This window comes from Polypterus senegalus, chromosome 1 (assembly GCF_016835505.1).
Source record: "Polypterus senegalus isolate Bchr_013 chromosome 1, ASM1683550v1, whole genome shotgun sequence".
In the NCBI taxonomy this organism is placed as follows: domain Eukaryota; kingdom Metazoa; phylum Chordata; class Cladistia; order Polypteriformes; family Polypteridae; genus Polypterus; species Polypterus senegalus.
Genome location: NC_053154.1, coordinates 255,286,102 through 255,311,240, shown reverse-complemented (window position 1 = coordinate 255,311,240; position 25,139 = coordinate 255,286,102). Strand labels below are relative to the sequence as shown.

The following is a 25,139-nucleotide window of genomic DNA, read 5'->3' as shown; positions in this document are numbered from 1 at the left end:
TGCGCAACAGAGCTGTGGATGATTTTTTTAACCTGTTTCTAATTGCGCTCACTTTACAATTTCACCCAAAAGGCTGCACTTCAATTTTATTTTCTGTTTGTAATTGTGACAGTTTCAAACTTTGGTGGGATTCGGGAGCAAAAATGGGAAAATAGTACATGCCGCAGTTTATCCATTTGAGGCAGGGGAGAGGGAGTGCATGTGTGTGTGTATGTGGGTAATTATAATGTGAACAAACCATTAGCTGAAATTTATGACATAAAGACATGAGCAGTGTTATATAGTGACATACAATCAAAGTGGGAGGGGGTCCTCTCATGGAATTTTGGGAGGCACAAATACAGTATAAAAGTACTCACAGGAATTCCAATAAACACTTGTCTGCAGTCTTAGTTGAAACTGAAAAGACAAGCTCAGAAAATTAACACTGGAAAAAGTGTGTTGCAGAAAGCGTTTGGGTATTGTAATAGAACCCATGACGCTTCAACTGTAAAACTGCATGCTACAGATGCTTCAAAGTTATACTAAAAGCAGTATTCATAAATTAAGCAGAGCATAAAATCCTTCATAAAACGTGTTGTTCTCAACAGAGTCAAAATTTTTATTAGAATCTGACTCAAGCTTTATGCATTAAGATGCATACAGAAGAGTTGTTACAGATGGGTGTGCTTCCTGTCTTTTATGCACAGCTGTGCATGCAATATGAATGGACAAGCATAGACAACAAATTACATATATATATATAATTAGAATGGGCTGAAACTCAGCGACCTGATGGTAATGAGCATTTCACTGTATGTGGCTTTAAGTAGATTAGATTACAATTTATTTCTCCCCAAGTAGAAAGTAAAATTTTACAAAAGAAAATAACAAATATAATAAAAAACAATCAACAAATACACATAAAAAACCTACTGGCTTGGATAAGAGAGAACTGGTGCAATCACTAACAGGGTTGTAGGCAACAGTAAAATGACGTCAGATCTTCTCAGATTGTGCCACACATTTATATTTAAAGTCATTAATATTTGTATAGAGTAGGTCCAGCTTTTAATGTCAACAAATGCAACAAGCTTAATAGACATTTGATTCCTTGTTTGAAGTAAGGAGCATTCAGAATGATTCATCAAAAAGATATTGGCACAGAGTGAATCATTCCTATTAAAGAGTCAGCCAGGATGATGCGACTTACTTTCCTGGACAGGGACCTGTATAAATTCAGTCCACATTTCAATGTCTTTATCACACATTTTGGTTTTAATTGCACATTCAGAAAATCCATTCAGTCTGATGAAGTTTGTCCAGCATTAAAACGCTATCCTAAATAGGAGGTGTAAGTTAATACTCCAAAGTCCGCAGAACCTAAAATATCACAGTAGCTGAACCTGCCATAAGTTGCTTTGAGATATAACAGCCCAAACAACATACATGAAAGAAATAGAACATTTTTCAATATATGAAATCAGGCCACGACTGAATCCTTTCCATCTTACTTTTATTGTTGCTCCAGATCTTTGCTACTGCCATTCCCAGAAGAGTCTGTAGCTTCTATCCTTGCTCTGGGCATTTGCCCTTTTCATTTTCAGATGAGGCTCTTTACGTGGTTGTAATTGCAGTGATATCAGGCAAATATGTGACTGTTTAATAGATCCCACTTTACAACCGTCAAAGTCTCTTACAATCTCAAATGTTACAGACATAGGAAGCCATCTAATCTTTTATGCTCACCATGTGGCATTTATCAAGTTTCAGCTTGTCTTAGCAGCGGTGCACAGGTCTGCATTGACAGCAGCATCTCATCGGTTTAGTTTTAAAAAATCATTCAAAAATGTATGGCAACAAGCCACTGTCCAATTTTATATTGGCAATTAATAACATTAATTAATTACATCAAAACATTAATAATTCTTATTAAAAAAGAGAAAGAGAGCTTCTGATGTATCAAGTAGATGAGATCTTTGATATCAGCAGACTCACTCAGTTGTGACTTGCTGCTCATTCTCTGGGTATATATGTACAAATTACAAATTTTTAAAAATGGAATAGAGCACACAACATGGAAACTTAGGATTTTTTGAAAGAGGTCACCCTTGGTTATGTAAAAATACCATTACTGCTTTTGATTGACTGTGGGTTTACTGCAACTTACATACTCAATTTTGAAATATGGCTGTGTCCTACCAACAGGATACCTTGTGCATAAGTGGTTAAGCTAATATCACAAAAAGGTTCCACTGATTAATGACATGATGTGCAGGCTGAACCAAATCAATTAACTGAAACAACTGTGTAGAGGGAATACAACTGGACAAGGAATAACCAAACAAAAAGGCGAGGCTGTGGTAGATGTGGTAGTGTAACCTGAAAATCTTGCAATATGTCAAAACTGAGCACAAGGACAAGAGACAAGGCAGCAATCCTGCATTGTCAAGGTCCTTCCTGAGCAGAAATTTCACAGTGGACAAGTGTTGCCAAGATGTGTTGCCCAAGCTTGTCTGCAGAAGCAGAAGCAGAAACAGAAGTAAACGGGAAAGGTAAGCACTGGAAACGAAGTGGCGGACCATAGAAACAGAGTGCATCAAATGAGAAATACATCAAGCTGCTTCCTTTCAAAATTAGATATCCAGTACCTCTTTCAGCAAAGAAATGGCAGAAACAGTTGGGACCTTGGTGCACCCCTCTACAGTTTGGAGAAGTTCTATTAGGTGTTCTACATGATAAGGTTGTAACCAAAAAGCCATTCCTCTGCTTTAACAGTTCAAAGGTCTTGACAAAAGTATATGGCTGAATGTGTGCATGCAACAGTGAAACACAGCAGAAGTTCTAGGGCTGCATTTGCGCAAACTGAGGTGGTGAATATATCAAAGTTGATGCCAGTTTCACTGCTGAGAAGAACAGCAGAGTCTTATCCAACACACAATACCACCACCTACTTCATTCATTCCAGCAGGACAATGATTCCAATCATATAGCCAAAATCATAAAAAGATGTATCTGCATTGAAGAGAGGAGTAGGGAATCCTTCAACAGATGGTATGACGTGAGATAATCCTGAAATCCCTGAGCCAGTCTCAGTCTACTTGCAGAGACGGAAGTGAGAGAGACAGCCAAAGTCTGCAGTGGAACTGTGGCAAGTTCTCCAGGAGGCTTTGAAAAACCTACAATGTGAATACATTCAAATACTACATGGAAGTGTTCCTAAGAGATATGTTGCTGGTTTTAAGGAAAAGGGTATCCATGCAAATATTGATGTCAGTTTATTTTTCTGTTTGCTGTACTTTTTAGGAATTTTAATGGCTAATAAATCCTTGCATTATTGTTGAACGGACTCCCACTTTATAGAAATTTTTGGCAATTGGCTAGACTTTTGCACAGTATTGCATATTTTTTACATATGAAGATTATGCACAGACTGTGCTGCTAGCAGGATGCAGTGTAAAGCACAAGGTCTGCTACATGTGATATATGTAAAAGTATATACACAAACAATTTGCCTAACAGCTCTCTGATCAATCTTGTGAATGGAAATGATATCACAATGTAAGCCAAGTGAAGAAAACCCTTAAGTGAAATTTTAGTGAAATTTAAAACTTTCCTGAGCATTTACATCCGAGAAAGTTGGTTAAGTATGCTTTTAAATGCATTGTGCATTTACTGAAAATTTATTTGTAATTTTGTTTTTGCATCTTTCACTAATCACCCCTTGTGCCTAGTTGTCAAGTCAAGTAGAGCTTTATTGTCATCTTAACAATATACTTACAGTACACAGTGGGACAAACTATTGTCCTCCAAGATCAAAAGGTACAATACACAAAATATATAACTATAATAAAAAATAAAAAAGTCAAAAAAAAAAAAAAAGAAAATGAAGAATATATATACAGTGTTATGTAATATTTTGTAATCCAGAGAATGTATGGAGTAAAGAGTCCAGTGTCAAAGAAGGCAGCCTAGTGTTCAGGAGTCGAACTACTTGGGAAACTATTGCAAAATCTCGCAGACCTGCTCCTGATGCTGCAGAGTCGCCTTCCAGATGGAACATTTGTGTTTGTTCAAAAAGAAAATCAAAGGCTGATAACTACGGCACATGTACCTAATGTGGTTAATCCTGTAATTATTTTTTTAGCTGACTAATACAGCAAAAGAAAATGTGAAATTAAACACAAGGTGTCTTTCTAAAATTACCATAACTTTCTTTTGGATAGAAGTACTCAATTTACCTTTTAATCGAGTATCGCCTCCAAAAGCTCCACATCCCCAGTTTCCAGTAGCCACAGCAGGCAGCTTTTTACTTTTTTCACTTGGTCGTGCAAAACCACAATATGCCTAAAACAGAGTAATAAAAAAAACTGTTAAATTATTAACATAAAATCACATAATTATTCATTCATCCATATAAATGTGTGTGGACCACTAGGGGGCATAAAGCTCCCCAAACCGTAACAGATAGGCCGAGAAACAAATCATGCCAAATAGCATACCTCTGTGTGTGCTCCCACTACACAGCACAGTACAGTACAGAAAGCACCAAAGACAACATAATTCAGTCCTTCTTTCCTCCTTCCTCTTTGTTTCTCTCTTCCACTCCTTGCAAGCTTTGTCCTCCACCTTCTGACTCTGGCTCCTCGAATGGTGGTAAGACGGCTCCTTTTATAATGAAACTGGAGGTGCTCAAGGTGTTTCTTGCTCTTCTTCCACCTGCACTTCCAGATGTGGCAGAAGTGGTTCCTCCAGCGACTCAAGTGCACCTGACGCACCCATGGAGCCCAATAGGGATGCTCCAAACTACAACTCCCCTCTAGTGTCTGGGGACGAATGTGACTCCAACAAGGTCTTTCCCTCAGTCTTTAATTCAGCCGACGTCCCAGCCTTGTAATGGCTCTGGCCATCTTTCACAATGTCAGTCCATTAAAACTTTTTTTAAAAAGCATACTGTCAAATTTTATGATTTTAATAGTATATATTTTAATTAAACGTTGACTCTGTGTCAGTGTGGAGTTTGCATATTTCCCCTGTGCCTGCCTTGGTCTTCCTCTAGGTAATTCAGTTTGTCTGGCTGAATTTTCTGCAAAGTGAGTCTATGTAATGTGTGGCAATGTATAAAAGAACTCTGTAAACATCACTGTCTTTCCTTTGCGCATTAATTTAAGGTGTTGCTGATTTTTCACTAGCCCTTGAATTAATGTTCATAAGAAAAAAAGGACTTTAGATGGGGCAGACTGAGTACATTAAGAGTATGTGTACACCTAAACAAGAGCACATCATTTACAGACTTGTCAGTTCAAAAAGCTGCCAAAAATATGACTGGACAGAACAGAGATCCAAATATCAGATCAACAGTACAAATTCACTGTTATTTGCCTAATTCTGTTCTTCTGATTTCACTACAATAAAACATAAAGAGAAATGTGTACTAATAAATATGTGTAAGAAAGAAAAGAATATACAGTGCATCAAGAAAGTATTCACAGTGCATCACTTTTTCCACATTTTATGTTACAGCCTTATTCCAAAATGGATTAAATTCATTTTCTTCCTCAGAATTCTACACACAACACCCCATAATGACAACGTGGAAAAAGTTTACTTGAGATTTTTGCAAATTTATTAAAAATAAAAAAATTGAGAAAGCACATGTACATAAGTATTCACAGCCTTTGCCATGAAGCTCAAAATTGAGCTCAGGTGCATCCTGTTTCCCCTGATCATCCTTGAGATGTTTCTGCAGCTTAATTGGAGTCCATCTGTGGTAAATTCAGTTGATTGGACATGATTTGGAAAGGCACACACCTGTCTATATAAGGTCCCACAGTTGACAGTTCATGTCAGAGCACAAACCAAGCATGAAGTCAAAGGAATTGGCTGTAGACCTCCGAGACAAGATTGTCTCGAGGCACAAATCTGGGGAAGGTTACAGAAAAATCTCTGCTGCTTTGAAGGTCCCAATGAGCACAGTGCCCTCCATCATCCATAAGTTTGAAAACACCAGGACTCTTTCTAGAGCTGGCCGGCTATCTAAACTGAGCGATCGGGGGAGAAGGGCCTTAGTCAGGGAGGTGACCAAGAACCCAATGGTCACTCTGTCAGCAGAGATCCTCTGTGGAGAGAGGAGAACCTTCCAGAAGGACAACCATCTCTGCAGCAATCCACCAATAAGGCCTGTATGGCAGAGTGGCCAGACGGAAGCCACTCCTTAGTAAAAGGCATATGGCAGCCTGCCTGGAGTTTGCCAAAAGGCACCTGAAGGACTCTCAGACCATGAAAAACAAAATTCTCTGGTTTGATGTGACAAGGATTGAACTCTTTGGTGTGAATGCCAGGCGTCACATTTGGAGGAAACCAGGCACCACTCATCACCAGGTCAATACCATCCGTACAGTGAAGCATGGTGGTGGCAGCATCATGCTGTGGGGATGTTTTTCAGCGGCAGGAACTGGGAGACTAGTCAGGATAAAGGGAAAGATGACTGCAGCAATGTACAGAGACATCCTGGATGAAAACCTGCTCCAGAGCGCTCTTGACCTCAGACTGGGGTGACGGTTCATCTTTCAGCAGGACAATGACCCTAAGCACGCAGCCAAGATATCAAAGGAGTGGCTTCAGGACAACTGTGAATGTTCTTGAGTGGCCCAGCCAGAGCCCAGACTTGAATCCGATTGAACATCTCTGGAGAGATCTTAAAATGGCTGTGCACCGATGCTTCCCATCCAACCTGATGGAGCGTGAAAGGTGCTGCAAAGAGGAATGGGCGAAACTGGCCAAGGATAGGTGTGCCAAGCTTGTGGCATCATATTCAAAAAGACTTGAGGCTGTAATTGCTGCCAAAGGTGCATCGACAAAGTATTGAGCAAAGGCTGTGAATACTTATGTACATGCGATTTCTCATTTTTCTTATTTTTAATAAATTTGCAAAAACCTCAAGTAAATTTTTTCATGTTGTCATTATGGGGTGTTGTGTGTAGAATTCTGAGGAAAAAAATGAATTTTATCCATTTTGGAATAAGGCTGTAACATAACAAAATGTGGAAAAAGTGATGCGCTGTGAATACTTTCTGGATGCACTGTAAACCTACTAATTAGTCACTTAAAACCACAATAAAATAAGTCTGTGTCACTCACCTATGAGGCCCTCTCTTTCTCTACATTTACCAACATAATTAACAATAGAATTTAACCACTAATTGCACTATTGACAAAGTCAAATCTCTCTATTATATAACAAAATCTTGGGACAAGACAAGACCTTTTCAGAGAGACATAATTTCAAGTCCTGCAAGACGAGACTTTGTGCCAAGAGATGAACTGAAAACCTAACAGGTTCAAGCAGGGGCGGAAATAAAAGAAACAGTAGAAAATGAAACAACAATAAGCAGAAGACAAAGTAGATTGTTGTAAAGAGGTTCAAAAACGATGGCGTGATACACATGCAGAGCAGGTTAGATACAATGAAAATACTACAATTTGAAAGTCTCAAAAAAAATGATAATAAACAATGCAGTAGCGCAAACAAACGGAAATGATTACTCGGTGAAATAATGGAACAGCGAAAAGAGATTGAATACATGGACACAGGTGATATGACAGAAGTATGTAGATAGTGTTTGGCTTTAAAGTAAGTTGGAGACTTGTAGATCGTCTAATTCGTGTTGCCATCAGGGAAAAGTAGTGTTTCTTCCCAATGAAGAGGCGTATCCGTGAGAATTAAAAGATTTGTTGTTTGGTGAAAGTGAAATCCACATACGCGAGTGGCAGAGATGCAAAGTGGTTGGTGCGTAGCACAGGCCGGCGGGTTGGCGAGCGCAGCCCCCTAGTATAAGTGTTAAATAAACACCACAAATAATGAGCTATACTTTATACCCAAAGATATCAAAAAACTACACTATGATTATTTTTCCCCATCAAAAATATTTATAACAGAATTATTGCACACTCCCTTATATAACAAATTTATGTTTATGCAATAAAATAATAATAGTATAAAAACAAAAGGGACTCCGCTTTTATTGTATGGCATTGCATTGTCTTCAGATAAAGCAAATTAACAAGTTTTCTTCTTATTATTAACTTAGTCAAATATAGTTTTTGTTTCAGCTATTTAGACATATGTTGCAACAACCTGTTGCTAATCTACAAACATAGCACCCCGAGGTGCTTGTGCTAATCTCTGCAGACTTTAACCATGTGACACTGGACAAAACATTACCTGCCTTCACCCAGTATGTGGATTGTAACACCCAGGGAAATAGGATTATTGACCTACTGTATGCAAACATTAAAGACGCATACAGTGCCACCCTGCTGCCTGCGCTTGAGAAAACAGATCATAACCTGGTCCTGCTTCAGCCTCACTACAAACCAAGAGTGAGGGAGCTACCTACACGCTCATTCAGGAAGTGGTTCCCTGAGGCAGAGCAGGCTCTGAGAGACTGTTTTGGAACTACGGACTGGGATATCCTGCAGGGGTCACATAGTGAGAACATTGAGGAGGTTGTTGACTGCACTACTGAATATATTAACTTCTGTATGAACATTGCAGTTCCAGTAAGAACAGTACACTGCTATGCTAACAATAAGCATGGATTACAAGTGACATCAAGGGCCTTTTGAACCAGAAAAAAGGGCTTTTAAAGGCGGTAATCAGCATGGGCTCAAGCACGTGCAGAATTAACTCTGAGTCCACCTCAGGGTGGCAAAGGAGCAGTACAGGAGGAAGCTGGAGCAAAAGTTGCAGAATAATAGTATGAAGGAAGTGTGGGATGGGATGAAGATCATTACTGGCTGCAGCTTGAAGCAGGGTGCCACCATCGAGAGAGATGTGGAGAAAGCAAACCTGATGAACAGCTTCTTTAAAAGGTTTGACCACCCTAATCCACTCTCACCTCAGAGTACTGCATCCTCCACCCATCCTTCTGCTGATACCAGCATAGGACAGAGTATCCCCCCCACCCACAATTACAGCAGTCTAGGTAAGCAGAGAGCTGAGGATACTTCGTGCCAGCAAAGTAGTGGGTCCAGATGGAGTGTCACCACAACTGCTAAAAGCCTGTGTGTTGGAGCTGAGGAGTCCTCTACAGCGCATCTTCAACCTGAGCCTGGAACAGGGGACAGTCCTGAGGCATCACCCCAGTCCCAAAGGTATCACGTCCTGGTGAGCTAAATGACTTCAGGTGTCTCATGTGATAAAGACCATGGAGTGGCTGCTGCTTCTCCACCTGAGGCCATGGGTCCGCCACGCTCTTGACCCTCTGCAGTTCGCATACCAGGAGAAAGTGGGAGCGGAGGATGCCATCATCTATATGCTACACCGATCCCTCTCCCACTTGGACAGAGGCAATGGTGCTGTAAGAATTATGTTTCTGGACTTCTCTAATGCCTTCAACACCATCCAACCTCTGCTCCTTAGGGACAAGCTGACAGAGATGGGAGAAGATTCATAACTGGTGGCATGGATTGTGGACTATCTTACAAACAGACCTCAGTATGTGCGTCTCGGTAACTGCAGGTCTGACATTGTGGTCAGCAGCACAGGAGCACAGCAGGGGACTGTGCTTTCTCCGGTTCTCTTCAGCCTATATACATCGGACTTCGAATACAAGTATGGGTCCTGCCACCTGCAAAAGTTCGCTGACGACACTGCTATCATGGGCTGCATGAGGAGTGGGCAGGAGGAGGAGTATGCGAACCTAATCAAGGACTTTGTTAAATGGTGCGACTCAAACCACCTACACCTGAACACCAGAAAAACAAAGGATTTGTGGTGGAGCAATGGGCGCTGAGCAGGCTCCTGTCAATTATGGAGAATCCACTGCATCCCCTAAACAGTATCATCTCCAGACAGAGGAACAGCTTCAGTGACACACTGCTGTCACTATCCTGCTCCACTGACAGACTGAGGAGATCATTCCTCCCCCACACTATGTGACTCTTCAATTCCACCCCCGGGGGGGAATGGGTAAACGTTAAGATTATACAAGATTATAGACTGTTACACCTGCCTCACGCTCTCCACCTTGCACTGTATTTTTATCATTCTTTAATTAATATTGCTTTTATCATTATGCTACTGCTGAAGTACGTGAATTTACCCTTGGGGATTAATAAAGCATCTATCTATCTATTACTCTACTTCATTTTAGTAGTTCTGTTCATGTCCTACAATAAACAAGCATGCTCTAAACTAGAACATCCTCATTTTACAATGCTTTTATCACAGAAAAAGCAATGTTTATTTTACATACAATGGCAAATGTTTTAATAGATGCTATACTTTATACAAAAATACTGACAGGTCACAGAAACATTTAGTTAATACAGCAAAAATATCAATGTTAATACAAAATATAACAGTTTAACATTAAAACAGTCAAATTGAACATTGAATATTTTTGAAAGTTTTAATTAATTTTTGTTGTAGAATTATGTTTCATGTACCTGTTTTTGATCTAGAGTAGATTATTTTTTACTAAAAATATTACTAATAGCAAATGAATGCACAGGTGCATTTTTTTCATTGATGAATATTTTATCTATAGTTTCACATGACAAATGTCAAGAAGCAACAAGAAATCAAGCAGCATGGTTTTCTCACATTATGAGAGTAAAATGTACAGCAAAACAAATAGGATAATATAGAAGAATATAAAATAATCTGAAAAATGTGTTGTACATTATTTTATTGTAAGCTCAATTTGCACACATTTTAATAAACAAGGTACCCATTTTTTCATTTATATTTGAATTAGACATAAACACAGTTGGCAGATCACATCATTAAATTAAGCTGAACAGTCTGACACCCTGACAATTAAAGACAAAATATCACAATTTTATTCCATATGCCAATTAAGCTCAGCACTGGTGCATAAAATAATATGCAGCTCTGAGCAATTCATAAAACAACAATGGAAGCTGTGAGTGTAACATTACAACAACGCTCATAACAGTCTAATGCATGCTTCTTTACGAGATCTTTCAAAAATGCATATACAAAACTATTATTAAATGTTCTAAACCCTATCAATTCTGAAAATGGTAAAATGACCACTAGTGGGCCAGCAAAGGGTGAACTTTGATTGGCAATTACAGCATAAAAACTGGGGATCTGTGCCCTCTAGCTGAGACTGAAGAAATAATTTTGAATTAAACTAGTCTAGTTGACCTGAACAAAGAAACTTGTACTTATACCCTGAACAACTGACAGATACCTATGTAAATACTTCAGTGGCTCTCATTCTCCATCTTCCTTCACATTCTCCATTATTCCATCATCATTTCTAAGCATATGAAGAACAGCACTAGTGAAAGCATAATAGTTTTGCACTCCCAAACTAAATTCTAATACTAATTCTACCTACTCCGCCCTGATTACTTAGGCCTTTTGTATGAATGCAATAAATTTTCCAGTCCCTTCAGACCTCTATTTTAGTTAGTATTTGTATTACTTTCCTCATATTAAAATCCATAAACCATTTCAATTAATTTACAGGTATAAAACAGTCATTTCAAAGAGTGACGCTTCATTTATGGCTGCCTTTTGGGCATTCAATACCACTATAATAATTTCTATTCTAAAAGATTTGCGGGCATTGCCATATCTGTGAGTTGCTACTCTCTCTCTCTTTTTCTGCACCCTTTTAGAGCTGGCAGTGGTAAACGCCTTTGAAAGTAACTGCAATGGCCATCCGCATGATGATAAAGAACACTTGAAAATGATGTGTCTACCAGCCTTGCTTCCTATGCTGCATAGCCAAATTTATTAAATCATTTACACATACAATATTCTGAAACACCCTATTTAAAACTGAAAAGTCCCAGTAGCCAACTGGCAGCTTAATCTTGCAGTTTATTGAGTAACAGAATTAATTCACTCATGTTTTAGAAGTTTATATAAATTAGGCTTGTTTTCCAGCATTTGGAAAGGATTTACAGAATGCACCTCAATTATTCTGATCAGGTGAGGCTAAGGTGCATTGGTGGTTGTGTTTATTTGCAACATTCACCTGCCTGACAACAGAATATTCACATCCATTGTGATCAGGCCCTTGATCTGCTTGATTTCTAGCAGCAGCACACTTAGAAAATGAACGCAATGGTCTTGCAGTGAATTTTAACTCAATTGTTAAAGATGCTTCGCTTTCAGGGAAAAATAAATGTTTAAACCAAAAAATACTTTAGTGCTTTACAGAAATCAAAAACCTTCTTATATAATATGTTACTGTGGTTGTCTGTTTTGTCTGTCCAGGATTTTAAATCACCTGTAACTCGCAAACCGTTTCACCTATTGACCTGAAATTTGGTACACATATACTACGTGACCTCTAATGTACGCTTTCATGGTGATGATTTTTATTATTTGTTTTATTTTATTGTAGAATCGACTCAGGGTGCAGGGTGGCCGTGCGGCGCATGTGTATGGGCAACGTTCTCATCCCTACCACCTTTGCTGTCACTTCCTCTACCTCTTCATACCTTAAATCATTCTTGAGGCAGATTGAAGACTTAAATGTCAGCTTAAGTGAAAAATCGTTATCATGAAGTGTGCCATTACTGGTACACAACAATACAAACATCAAAAAAACAACAAATATTTGCAAGAAACATATTTTTTTTAGCTGATAAACATTTTTGTTACCCACTTTTAAAGTAGGCCTTACATAAAACAGAGAACACTCCATTTTATTTACAAATGATATTAATGCAACTGCTTAATTTAGTAAGATAGATTACAATACCAATATCTGTGAATCATAAATCCTGTCTCCCATGAAGTCTTGCATGTTTTTTATTTTTTTTTGTGAATGCTAACACACCAGTTATTAGTATCTATAAACTATCTGTAGGCAGACACAAATCACTACTGACTATAAGATAAATGTGGACATCCACATGAAAATAGCTAGCTTTTCAACCCCTTTTATTTGGTAAAACAACAGCAGTTTGTGATATTTCGATTCATAGGGCAACTATGGTAAAGGGCTTGGACTTTATATACCTAGGATTCAAACAATAAATTGGACATTGTTTGCCAAATTTAAAAAAATAAGACATTCAAAAGCTGTGCAACAAATATAAACGATGATGTGTTGAGCTCCAATGACAAGGGAGAACCAATCTATTTTAAGATATGCTAGCCATCCACTCTTTAATACACTGATGCTTTAATCAAGCTCTGCTTTAGAGCTTGTTCATAAAATTACTAACAAAAGAACAAACGATAATGCTAAAATTATCTAAAAACATTGAAATACTGATGCTAAAACAAGAATGCTGTCATCCATGCTATTTTATATTTTCAGTTCAAAGGGGTATGCAGTATTTCCATAAAAATAAACAACTTGGTATAATAGCTTACTTATATGTTTTACATTTCATGACTTGAAAAGGGGTACCAAGTGAGCCACTGCCGGAGAATAATCTGCAAGATGGTTTAAATTCAAATCCCTTAGACACGCGGCTACACTGACTATTTTACACTAGGGTCATGGTGTATATCAGTACTAAAAATCCAATTTTTAAATGGTACTGCAAAATATTTTGGGATTTTCAGTACCAGAAGCACCTTGTGCTCTCCAAAGCTCTGAAGACCCTGCGATGGGGGCAAACCTTCCCTCCAACTCTTTTGACACATCATTACACAATTTTGTTGTAAAATTACAAAAGTTCATCCAACTGGGAATTCTGTGCCATGTGATATGCCTGCCACTATTTTTCATACTTTTTACTGCGGCAGTATTGGGAACGTCACTGACGTATCACAGAAAGCTTTCCTTTATGGGGCATGAAAATATAGTAAGTTTTCATTATTTCCCATCTCACAATCTATTAAATAGCCAATCTATAAAGACTCAGCAAAGAATGCATAAAAGTAAGGGACAGAGAGAAGGAACTGACAGACAAGCTTATGAAGGTGGCAGTAGATTGAAATGTCAAAATGAAAACAACAGGTGCAGGACAAGGATTTGATGATTATTATGTAGGGTAAGGGTGTATTATGAAGGGCGAATGAATTGAGTGGGACTATGTTGTGACTGCTGTTGCAGGAGGACATGGCAGCCCTTCTGAAACTGCCTCTTAAACAGTTTTTCAATGGGAAACAAGCATACACTTACAGCTTCTCTTTGCGGGATCATCAACAGGCTTGCTGGCTTCCGCGCAAGGGCCTTCGAACATTTAAAAGACCGTGCTGCGGCCATCCTGTGGTCTCACTCTCCTGTCTCTCTTCCCACAGAGTCCCTCTGCTTAGGCAGCTGCTACCAAGCCGCTGTACCCCCTTGATGAAGAAGACTTTATGTTCTTTTGAGCAGGAGTCAGGGCCGATGCATCAAGTTTGACAGCTGTTCCTTGTGAGGCTGGATCGCCTCTGAAAGAGACTTGAGTTTGTATCTGCCAGAATAGCCGCAATAAAGTTTCTGCTTCTTGGAAAACCTGCTGTACTCTCCTGTGTAACTTTGTGACCCAAGCTTGACAATATATACAGTGCCATGCCAGTGCTGTATGCAAAATGCAGTTTCAATGACAATGAACAACTTCTTTGCGGTGCACTGCATGTTCACTGTTATCGCATACACTGAATTCAAAAGTATAGCAGAGATGCAAAGAACATTTTGAATTAAGTTAAATGTGCCTCAGCAAGGAAGAGTTCTTTCTCATCATTATGTGTGGAAGTTGTCTGATAAATGTCCATCACCTGGTACTGTGAAGGACACTTTGTTAGACCACTGAGAACTTAAGAACACCAGAAAATATGAAAAGATTGTGATAAGCAGTAGTCAATAAGTAAGATGTCAGTTGGCAGAGTTAAACATTTCAAACATTTCTTGAAAATTAGCAGCAAAACTTATTCCATTTCCCATATAAAATATAAATAGTGCTTATATTTGAAATAATTTAGCTTTTTTTTTAATCTGTCTTTTAGTTGGTACAGTGAATTGTTAAATGGAATCCAGGGCATATTAAACTATTTGCAAACTCATTTAGCAAAATGTACTGCTAATGGTGGAGCTCATTTTAAAAAAGTTACTATAAATATTATTAAAGACAAGGTAAATAAGCTGCATCAATCAATTCATTTTTGAACTACGTACATTTATTATCCAGCACAATATGTTAGGTGACTAAGTTACCGTAAGTGACCTTTCATACTACCCTTTAAAAAATTATCATATTCTGGTGCTGCACCCTAAGAATTTCTTTCAGCGTTACTAAATCTTACACTAAGAATTTCCACTAATAGTGATACACCTCAGGAATCTATTCCCTGCTTTGAATGTAGGTGTTTTAGGCTCAAGCTGCAGGTAATCTCTGCTTGGAGTGTGCATGTTCTCCCTGTGTGTATGTGTGTTTCCCTCAGGTGCTCCAATGTCCTTCCACAGTTAAAAGACACACATGTTAGCTGGATGCACAATGCTAAACTGGCCCTAGTCTGTTGTTACTGTGTGTGTGTGTGTGTGTGTGTCCACTCTGAAACTGGACTTGCACTATTTTCTGGAGATGTTCCAGCCTTACACCCTAGGCTATTTGGGATAGGCACCAGCTGCCCTGCGATCCAGCTCAGGAAAAGCAGGTTTGATGAAGTATTGTTTCCCAGTATTCTCTTTTAGTAATATTCATGTGAGAAATATGCTTGAAAGGAAATAAAAACATTTAATTTTTTTATTAAATGGCCATTGCTATTTGTCTCTTTATGACTCCGCTATCATCACGATAATTCATTCCCCCTTTTTGGCTTCAGTACAGTACTGATTTTCTTATTTGGGTCAGATTAAAAGGCTTAAGAATCCCAGCACTACATCATTCAAAGGGGAACCGCTGCTTATAGCACGGTAGCGAGAAACACTGTAGACAAACCCCCTAAACCAATTCCTCCCCTTCGACATACTGTACTTTAGCTGTACTGAAAAAAACACCATATTCTTCTCTCTTACACACTGTGAACTTTGCAGGGGAGATCAAATTTTGACGCACTGGAGAAATCAAAGGGAAACCATACTTTTTAGCCAAGTAGGGAAATGCACGATTATACAGCGCAACAAGTGGAACATAAGTTTGTATGGTGCACCAGGTAGGATTGGGACCGTGTGACAGAAGGTTGGAAGGGTTTTGGGAAGTTACGCATCAATCGAGGTCTGAAAATTGGTATCAATACCTAAGTCAAAATTTTAGTACCAATGAAAGACTATTTTACATAGCAGAAAACAGCCCTTTTGCCAAGAATAATAAGTGAATTTGCTAGGCATTGAGCAAAATGATCAGGGTTGGCTTTTAGTGTAGTGTGAAAAGGAAGGAATTAAAGGGAGAGTATATAAAAAAAATCCTTTGAAAACCATTAATGGCAGTATGATTTTTCCAGACTTCTAAAGGGGCAGACTTCTTATTACAATGAAATATAAATCTCTCTATTATAAAAAAAAAATCTTGGGTGGGAGATGAGACGTGATCTTCTTGGAAGAGAATCTGACGTCTCGCAAGAGACTCTTTAACGTCACACGAGACAAGGCAGTGATACAAAAGGACAGCTGCTGTACAGGCTTTTTAATGATCGACGCGCAGTGCGACAAGCAGAGCACACACCTTGGCAGCGGCAGCAGCACAAACCCAGCAGCTGATCCGTCCACATCTCTCTAGTGAGTGTTCAGCTCCGGCCCTTCACAATGCGAGTGGGAGAGACACAAAGTGGCAGGAGCTCTTAAAACAATGACAAGGGACAAGCAGAACATGGTGCTCACCAGCAGCAGCAGCAAACCAGCAGATAATCTGACTGCATCTACTTAGCGTGCATTTAGCCATACCCCCCTCCCCCCCTTCACAATGCGAGCAGCAGAAATTTGAAGTGGCAAAAGGACAGCTGCCGTACAGGCTTTTAAATAATTGATGCGCAGCGCAACAAGCAGAGCACGCATCTCACCAACAGCAGCAAGACAGCAGCTGTTCCGACCACATCTCCTTAGCGTGTGTTCAGTAGCCAACCTTTTTTTCACTTTCATTCTCTCAGTAAAGGTCACAATACAACACCCACACCCCACATGGTACTTGTATAAGTTAGCGTTTTTTTTTTTCACTTTCATTCTCTCAGTCATGATCACAATACAACACCCATCCCCTGCCCAAGATCTGACGCGGTTACTTTTTATCTGAAACTGGGAATAACTGTAGATGTGAGTGGTGTTTTGAGACAATGGAACTGGAAATTCTCTGATCTGGAGGGATAAAAGCTGACACACAAACGCGAAGGTGAATCTGCCTTCTTCGTATCTCACCATCGCTTGAATTTTTTTTTTTTATTGTTTTATGAAGTGTTCCTGCTTACGCTGAATTAGTATGCACCTTATGGTACTTGATGTCAAAGTCACACTGACAAAAAAAACAGAGACATAGGTATATAAGATATTTGGAATAACTCATTTTACGACCTGTATAGGACATTTTGGAAAACATTGTGGGCACTGATGCAACATTATTCATATTCATACGCACACCTTCTTGCGCTTGTAATCAGTGGCTATTTTTTTTTCCCCTGATCTTGCCAGTCTTCACATGTTGCTGCATGGTGCTGTTTCTTTTGTACTCCAGGACATGTAGAGGAAAGAATAGTACAGAGAGGTCCAGTTTCACGCTATATGCAATCATCAGATTCACATGTTAACAGTTCCCACACACCCAAGGACCATCCTTTCTATGTTTACGACATGTGTACTTGTTGCAATGTACACACTTCTCTCTGTGCTGTGGTTACTATTACATTGAAAGGGCTGGGGAAGTGGCGGTCTTGACACAGAAGCTTGTCGATGATGCATCCTTTCTTGCATTATCCATCACCTTTTCTAGTAAGAAGCGACAACTAGGTTCCTCTGCAAGGTGAGCAAAGAACACTCTTCTTTTCTCAATGGCCTCTGTGCATGCCTTGCACAGCACATGTGCGTCCATCGCTGCCAGGTCAAGCTTGTTATAGCACAAGCCACTGGCCACCTGCGTGTTCCTGCTTGCACTGAATAAGCTCACGACTTCTGGTGCACAATGTCAACACAGCACTGGGCAAAAAAGAAAGACAGATATATGTGACATTTTGAAGAAATCATTTTATGACCTGAATGGTACCAATCAGAAAACATTGTCGCACTAATGCAATATTATTTGAAAACGAAGATCTGGGGTGGGGGGGTTTGGGTGTTGTATCGTGATCGTGACTGAGAGAATAAAAGTGGGGGAAAAAAAAAAACGCAAACTTTTACAACCGCTATGAATTTACATTGGCTGTTACAGATACAAATCAAATGTATTTTTTTTTTATTGTATACAGTGGTCCAGATCTAATTATGCAATTTTCATTACACTATAACAACGTGCAACGCAGGATGGATGTTGGAGGAATTTGGACTGCCTGCAGTGCATAGGAACACAATCTCCTAAATCAATGAAATATTTGACCGGACTGGTAGCGTCAATCACCCGAAATTGTTTTGTTTTCCTGCATTGCATAACTAGATTTAGACCACCCTGTATAATGTTAACAATAAGAGTAGCTCACTACTCAAAACAGTAATTGGAGCTAGTTTCGAACTCACGACCTCCGGATTATAATTCAGCGGATCTTACCGCTACACCACAGAAGCTGTCGTATTGTACTTGCACCTTATCTGAAAGTGTTTATTTGGTATTTGGCCATTAGCCTTCACACATTATGCAGTTCATGTCTACATTTTGTTATTTATTACTAAAACATGAAAAAGTTTCTATTTTAACGATGTGTTTATATACAGTAAATTGTTGTAGTCACAAAACATCAAATTATTTCCCCTTACAATTCTGGGTAGCTCACTCCCAGATAATCAATCAAAAAAGGAACTGGGAGAACTTCTTTTCTTGCCCGTTCTGAGGTGGTGGGGGGATGGTATAGCAGGCTGCTTGGGCTTATCGACACATTTAGAAGAAAAAAAGATGCTGACGGGAGAGGTGCAAAGGGATTTAAGGTAGGCCGGATTTTTTTGTAGGTGCTGGTAATTCTAGTGTTAAACTGTGCAGTCTTCTTTACAACCTTTTATTTTTTGCTTTTCCCTAAACATATTTCACAATTTCTTTTTTCCAAAAAAAAAAAAAAAAGTTTGCCAAAAACACGAACCATCTTCTTCACTCTACTACAACAGACAGGACTGTTCATATAACCATTTTGGAGCCTAGGGAAAGTTTTGCTGTAGGGCCAGGACTAGAACAATGGAAAAACCTACTGTGATATTTACATGTTTCATCAAACATAGTGCAGCTGAAAAGAAGCTAAAAGGCAACGGTATCTCTTGAGCTTCTGGCTGTATCTGCTACATCTAAATTTAGGGTGTGGGCAGCACATATAGTACAAAGAAAGGTATAGGTTTTCTGTTTTTTGGCAATCTGGCCTGTACACCTTTCTCCTTTCCCTTCATTTAGCACCACAGCCATATATGATATGATTGCCCTCTACAATCATCAAAATTAAAATTGAATTCCTCAAGTTTGTCCAGGCCAAGAGAAAACAAAATTCCTCCTCTTATAATTAGTGTTGTTTGCATCTTATTTCTAACATCAGTACAATCCAAAATAATGGGAGTAATAGCTGGACTGCTTGATGTCACTCACTATACGCTTAAATACCCTCCCCACCATGGAACTATCTTCTGTGGATGCTGGCGCCATACTCAATGTTTTCTATATACTGTTTCATAAATACCTTTCTCTTGAAGCAAACAGTGATAATCTGACTCATCGAACAGTGAATGTGAAAAGCCTGTTGCTAAGGAAAATGCAACAGACTTCTCATATCTGATAGTGGTCGAAATGATCTTTTTATTTATTTTAATGACAAACAAGTACAAGTAGTCCTAGCCCTGCTTTGCTTTTCACATGCAATGAGTTGTCCCTCGTGGAGATTTCCAATTGGTTATTTAGTTAAATAATTTGCAAATCAGCTTTTTTTGTGTGAAGTGAGACACTACTTTTCTTGTGTTTAGTATTCCGTGGTCTACTGAAATAATTTGATAATTAGCAACTGAAGATAGATATTATTAATATTATGAAAGTTGCCACCCACCTGCTGACCCATAATGAACAGATAAGCTACCTACAAAATATCGTTTTATAAGAGTGAACCATTTAAACACCTCCAACCTAAATATAACCACTTTTATCGATCCTTGCAACTGTGGAACCTTAATGCATAAATGCTTAAGGTACAGGCCAGCTATAGCTATAGTTCTCCAAAGCGACTTACTAAAACAAGGCTTACATCCTCCAAGTGCTCTCTGATAGCCCTCTGATCGCTCATTTCAGTCTGCTTGTTTGTATCTCCCAATGTAGTCAGGCCACAGTTGTAGGATACAAAAACGTGATGGAAAGCTTAGGCACATTTTGCCCTTAACCTAATTACACCATTTAACCCGATACATAACAAGAAGCAAACCTTTTGCTGTCCATGCTGAAGCAGAGTGAAGAATTTGAACTTTTGGTTGGAGATGGGCTGTTTCTGTTTAACATGCTAAAACAAAAAGGATGTGCTGCCACTTTTAACTGCTATTGTCTTTTACCAAAACATGCATTTTCCTTGAGTTTGTTCAGCATCTGATCCTTCACATCCAAACCAATTCCAGACAACTGACCCTGGAGTTAGCTCATTCATAAGACTGCATTAATATCTTTTGACTCTATTTATGTGACCAGCTTGTCAAACTAAAATGTTGTTTGACTGTTTAACTGCACCATTTGGTTAAAAAACCCTCTGATTTTTATGTTTGAACACAGCTTTAAACCATTAATTTGAATAAATGGTTTAAATGAAAAAATCTCCTAGCCCTACATAAGTATTAGAACCATTTAACTTTAAGTAGTAAAATCGTTTTTGTTTGCAAAAGCAGAATCAAGTATGTTATCCACTGATGTCCCCTTATTATTAATTTGTTCATTTGAGATGTATTGGATTCACTTATTTATCACTTTCTGTTTTAGGTAAAAAATCAAGTCTATCTTTATGCTTTTCTACTATTTAGATGAATGACTGAATTTAAATCAGGGTATTTAATTTGTCAGTATGATACTTTCTATTTTTTCTAACAATATATTTTAAAAGTAATTGTACTATGTATAATTGTCTTGCTGCAAAACAAAGATTTAGTCAGTAAATCTTGAAATGTTATTTTAATGCTTAGAAAAGCAAAGCTCCAAAGAATAATTTTTTTGAGTAACCACCAATTAAGTTTTCTGAGGTGAAAATTAAAAGATTTCAACTGGTGGTCAATTCGTCCCAGCATCACTAGTAATGACCACTACTCTTCTCAGATTATGTATGCATTCTTTGTAGACATCACAGTTTTTTGAAACCTCTGTAATTTAAAATATTAATATATATCCTTACTCTCCTTCCCCACTTCCTGTGCATGTATAATATTGATAATGCAAGTCTGCCTTCCTCTTGCATGCTGTTTTACTTCACTCACTAGTCACGGTCTTAGTAACTGACCCAAATTACTTGTGATAGTTGTCAGGAAAGCATAAACCCATATGAGCTACACATGCTGGCACCACACGTCACTACATTATTAGTAATATTTTTTCTTACATTTTTTCACTCGCAGTGCCTTAGCAAATCACAAAGTGCTTTTGACAATGCTGTGGGAGTCTTGTAGTACTCAGCTGGTGTCCCAGCGCTGCAAACATACCATGACATGTATTTAAGCAGTTCCCTATGAACCATGTTTTTTTTGCTGCTGATGGTGTTTGTTCTTGCTGAGCTGCCGTTACTACTATCATATACATTTTTTTAAATACGTTATTATTATAACGCCAAGAATCGTTAATCTATTTTTGAAAATATTTGAATATTTATTTATTTTTACCTGGGATGTTCAAACCTTATTTTTTGGCTAATTTGACAGACTTAATAAACAACAAATACTAAAGCATAAAAATCAACATAGGGCTCAGAATATTTTTTAAGCATGCCATCTTATAATAGTTTTGTAAATTATCTGTACATTATTATTAATAGCATATAACATTTCAAAACTGATTTATTCCAATGCATGGCAGTGGGTTGCTGGAGCCTATACCAGAAGTATCAGACATATGGTGTGTAATAATCGAATGCGAGGTTCACTTATGCACCCTCAGTTAGAAAGGGTCAATTCAAAATGTCTAATTATCCTAACATGCACATCCTGAAAAAAGGCCCCTACACGTAGAGAAAACATCATGTGACACATTAAAAACGTGCATACTCATTAGAAAGAGCCACTGGGTTGCTACTGCATTACCAGGAGAACAAAGATGGGTATTTCGATTCACCTTACTGATTTGATTCTTTTGAACCTCCCATTTTAAGTGAGGATTCTGGGTGGGGTTGGGTGGTATAGGGGGATGTCCAATCTGATCGCATTACAAATATATAGTTTAAAATTTTGTAGTTTTTTGATATTATGTATTAATGTGTGCATACAAATAATACCATTATTTATTTATTATATATTTATATAATTTAAATTCTATATTTAACATCATAGTTCATATGTAATTGCCCTGTTTCCATACAAAAAATATAATAACAAATTTAACACATTACAGACTCACAAGTGAATAAGAATGTGCAACTTATAATGATTCACTTTGGAATTAATTGAATGAGGATCACTAAACTAGTTCTCAGGTAGTGAACTGCTCGTGACTGATCCTTAGGTAGTGATTTATTTGTGAATCAAATGAACGAGAACCATTATACTGATTCTTGAGTAGTGACTTGTTCACGAATCAAATGAGTCAAGACTCATGAACCAGGCAGTTCTTGTGTATGCACTTTAAACTTCTATCAGTGAAATGAAAGACACTGATGACATCACGCAGGACATGCATGTGCTTTAACACTCTCGTTAAGCTCACAAATCAGTTAATATGATTCACTGAAAAGAGTTGTTCAAAAAGAATGAATCGTTTGCAAAATGCCCATCAGTACAGAACAACAGGTGATAATTGATAAAAATTATGCCTAAAAAATATAAAATTAACAGTATTTCCTGGACTGAAAATATTCGTCCTGTCCACCTTCCTTTATATATTTCACCACTTATATGATTTAATGACTCCAGATTAGCATATTGCTGTCTAACAAAACCTCCACTGTCTGATACTTCACTTCATTCATCCTGAGACAGATGCTTCTAATGAGTTTAATGCCCTGTATCAAACAACTATACAGCGGAACCTTGGTTCACAACCATAATTCATTCCAAAACTGGTCGTAACCTGATTTGGTTGTGAACTGACGTACTACCGTAAATACGTAAATACAATTAATCCGTTCCAGACTGTACGAACTGTATGTAAATATATTTTTTTAAAGATTTTTAAGCACAAACATAGTTAATTATACCATAAAATACACAGCATAATAGTAAACTAAATGTAAAAACATTGAATAACACTGAGAAAACCTTGAACAACAGAGAAAACTAACACTGCAAGAGTTTGTGCTATTGAGCTATGAACCGGTTGTTAAAAACACTTTTCTTAATGACTTTTAAGCACAAGCACGTGCGTGCGTCTCTCTCTCTCTCGCGTGCGTCTCTCTCTCTCGCGTGCGTGCGTCTCGCTCGTGCGTGCGTGCCCCCCTCTCTCTCTCTCTCTCTCTCTCTCGTCGTGCGTCCACGTCTCTCTCTCTCTCTCTCTCTCCCCCCCCTCCCCCTCTCTTGCGCACCATGGCACCATCTACTGATTTTTCCCAGATCTGGACACTGCTTAGCCTCCTGATTACTGTGCGTCTCTCTCTCTCTCTCGTGTCGTGCATGTGTGTGTGTGTGTGTGTGTGTCATGTCTCACTCTTCTCTCTCTCGTCGTCTCTCTCTTTCTCTCGTGTGCGTGCGTCTCTCTCTTGCGTGCGTGCGCCTCTCTCTCTCGCGTGTGTGTGTGTGTGTCTCTCGCATGCCGTGCCCCCCCTCCCTCTCTCTCTCTCTCTCTCTCTCTCTCTCTCTCTCTCTCGTGCGTGCGTCGTCCGTGCGTCCGTCCGTCCGTCCATCTGTCTGTCTGTCTCTCCTCCCCTCCCCTCTCTTGCACCATGGCACCATCTACTGATTTTTCCCAGATCTGGACACTGCTTAGCCTCCCGATTACTGTGCGTCTCTCTCTCTCTCTCGTGCGTGCGTGCGTGCGTGCATGTCTCTCTCTTTCTCTCTCTCGCGTGCGTGTCTCTCTCTCGTGTGTGTGTGTGTGTGTCTCTCTCTCTCTCGTGTGTGTGTGTGTGTTTCTCTCGTGTGTGTGTGTGTGTCTCTCTCTCGTGCGTGCGTGCGTCGTCTCTCTTTCTCTCTCGCGTGCGTGCGTGCGTCTCTCTCTCTTCTCTCTCTGCGTGCGTGCGTGCGTGCGTGCGGCTCTCTCTTTCTCTCTCGCGTGCGTGCGTGCGGCTGTCTCTCTCTCTCTCTCTCTCTCTCTCTCTCTCTCTCTCTCTCTCTCTCTCTCTCTCGTGTGCGTGTCTCTCTCTCTCTCTCTCGTGCGTGCGTGCGTGCGTGCGTGCGTGCGTGCGTCTCTATCTCTCTCTCTCTCTCTCTCTCTCTCTCTCTCGTGCCTCCCCCTCCCCTCCCTTGCGCACCATGGCACCATCTACTGATTTTTCCCAGATCTGGCCACTGCTTAGCCTCCTGATTACTGCCTGTAGCGCAGGAAGAGAAAACAGATGCTGAGCTAAGCATGCCACAAATTGGAAGGGGGCTGGAAGGATTAAAAGCAGCAAAAACAGAGATCAGGTATAAAGAAGACAGCTGCTGTTACAAGAGGTTTACTATCTGGTATTATTGGTAACAAGGAAGATCAGTATGAGAAAGAAAATAGCAAAGTGGTAGAAAGTGAAAGTGAAAAGTTGTGTGAATGTTTAAGTTCTAAGGGATGTAACAGTTTGCATAAAAAATGTGAGGTGTCAGCATGTAGAACACCTACTCCTAAAGCAGAAAGCAAAGAAAGCAGGGGGAAAAAAAGCAGTGTAAACCGCCCATTGTAAAAGTTAGGCCAGTAGTAATGGAGGTCTGTCTAGTATTTAAAGAACATGCTACACTGATATACATCGAGTACTTCGCCACTGTTAGGAAAGGTAACCAGTACTGTAATGAATTTTGATTTAGGAAAAATAAATTAGATACAAAGCA

General features: G+C 39.1%; 1 protein-coding gene across 2 annotated transcripts in view; it reads right to left on the bottom strand.

Moving 5' to 3' along the window:
* The window catches only part of parga (poly (ADP-ribose) glycohydrolase a), a 256,129-nt gene that overhangs the window by 29,269 nt on the left and 201,721 nt on the right, over nt 1-25,139 (bottom strand). For both annotated transcript variants that reach the window (XM_039772313.1, XM_039772316.1), the window contains exon 17: nt 4,221-4,326. In XM_039772313.1, coding sequence (XP_039628247.1) covers nt 4,221-4,326 — 106 coding nt within the window. The remainder of the gene's footprint in view (nt 1-4,220; nt 4,327-25,139) is intronic.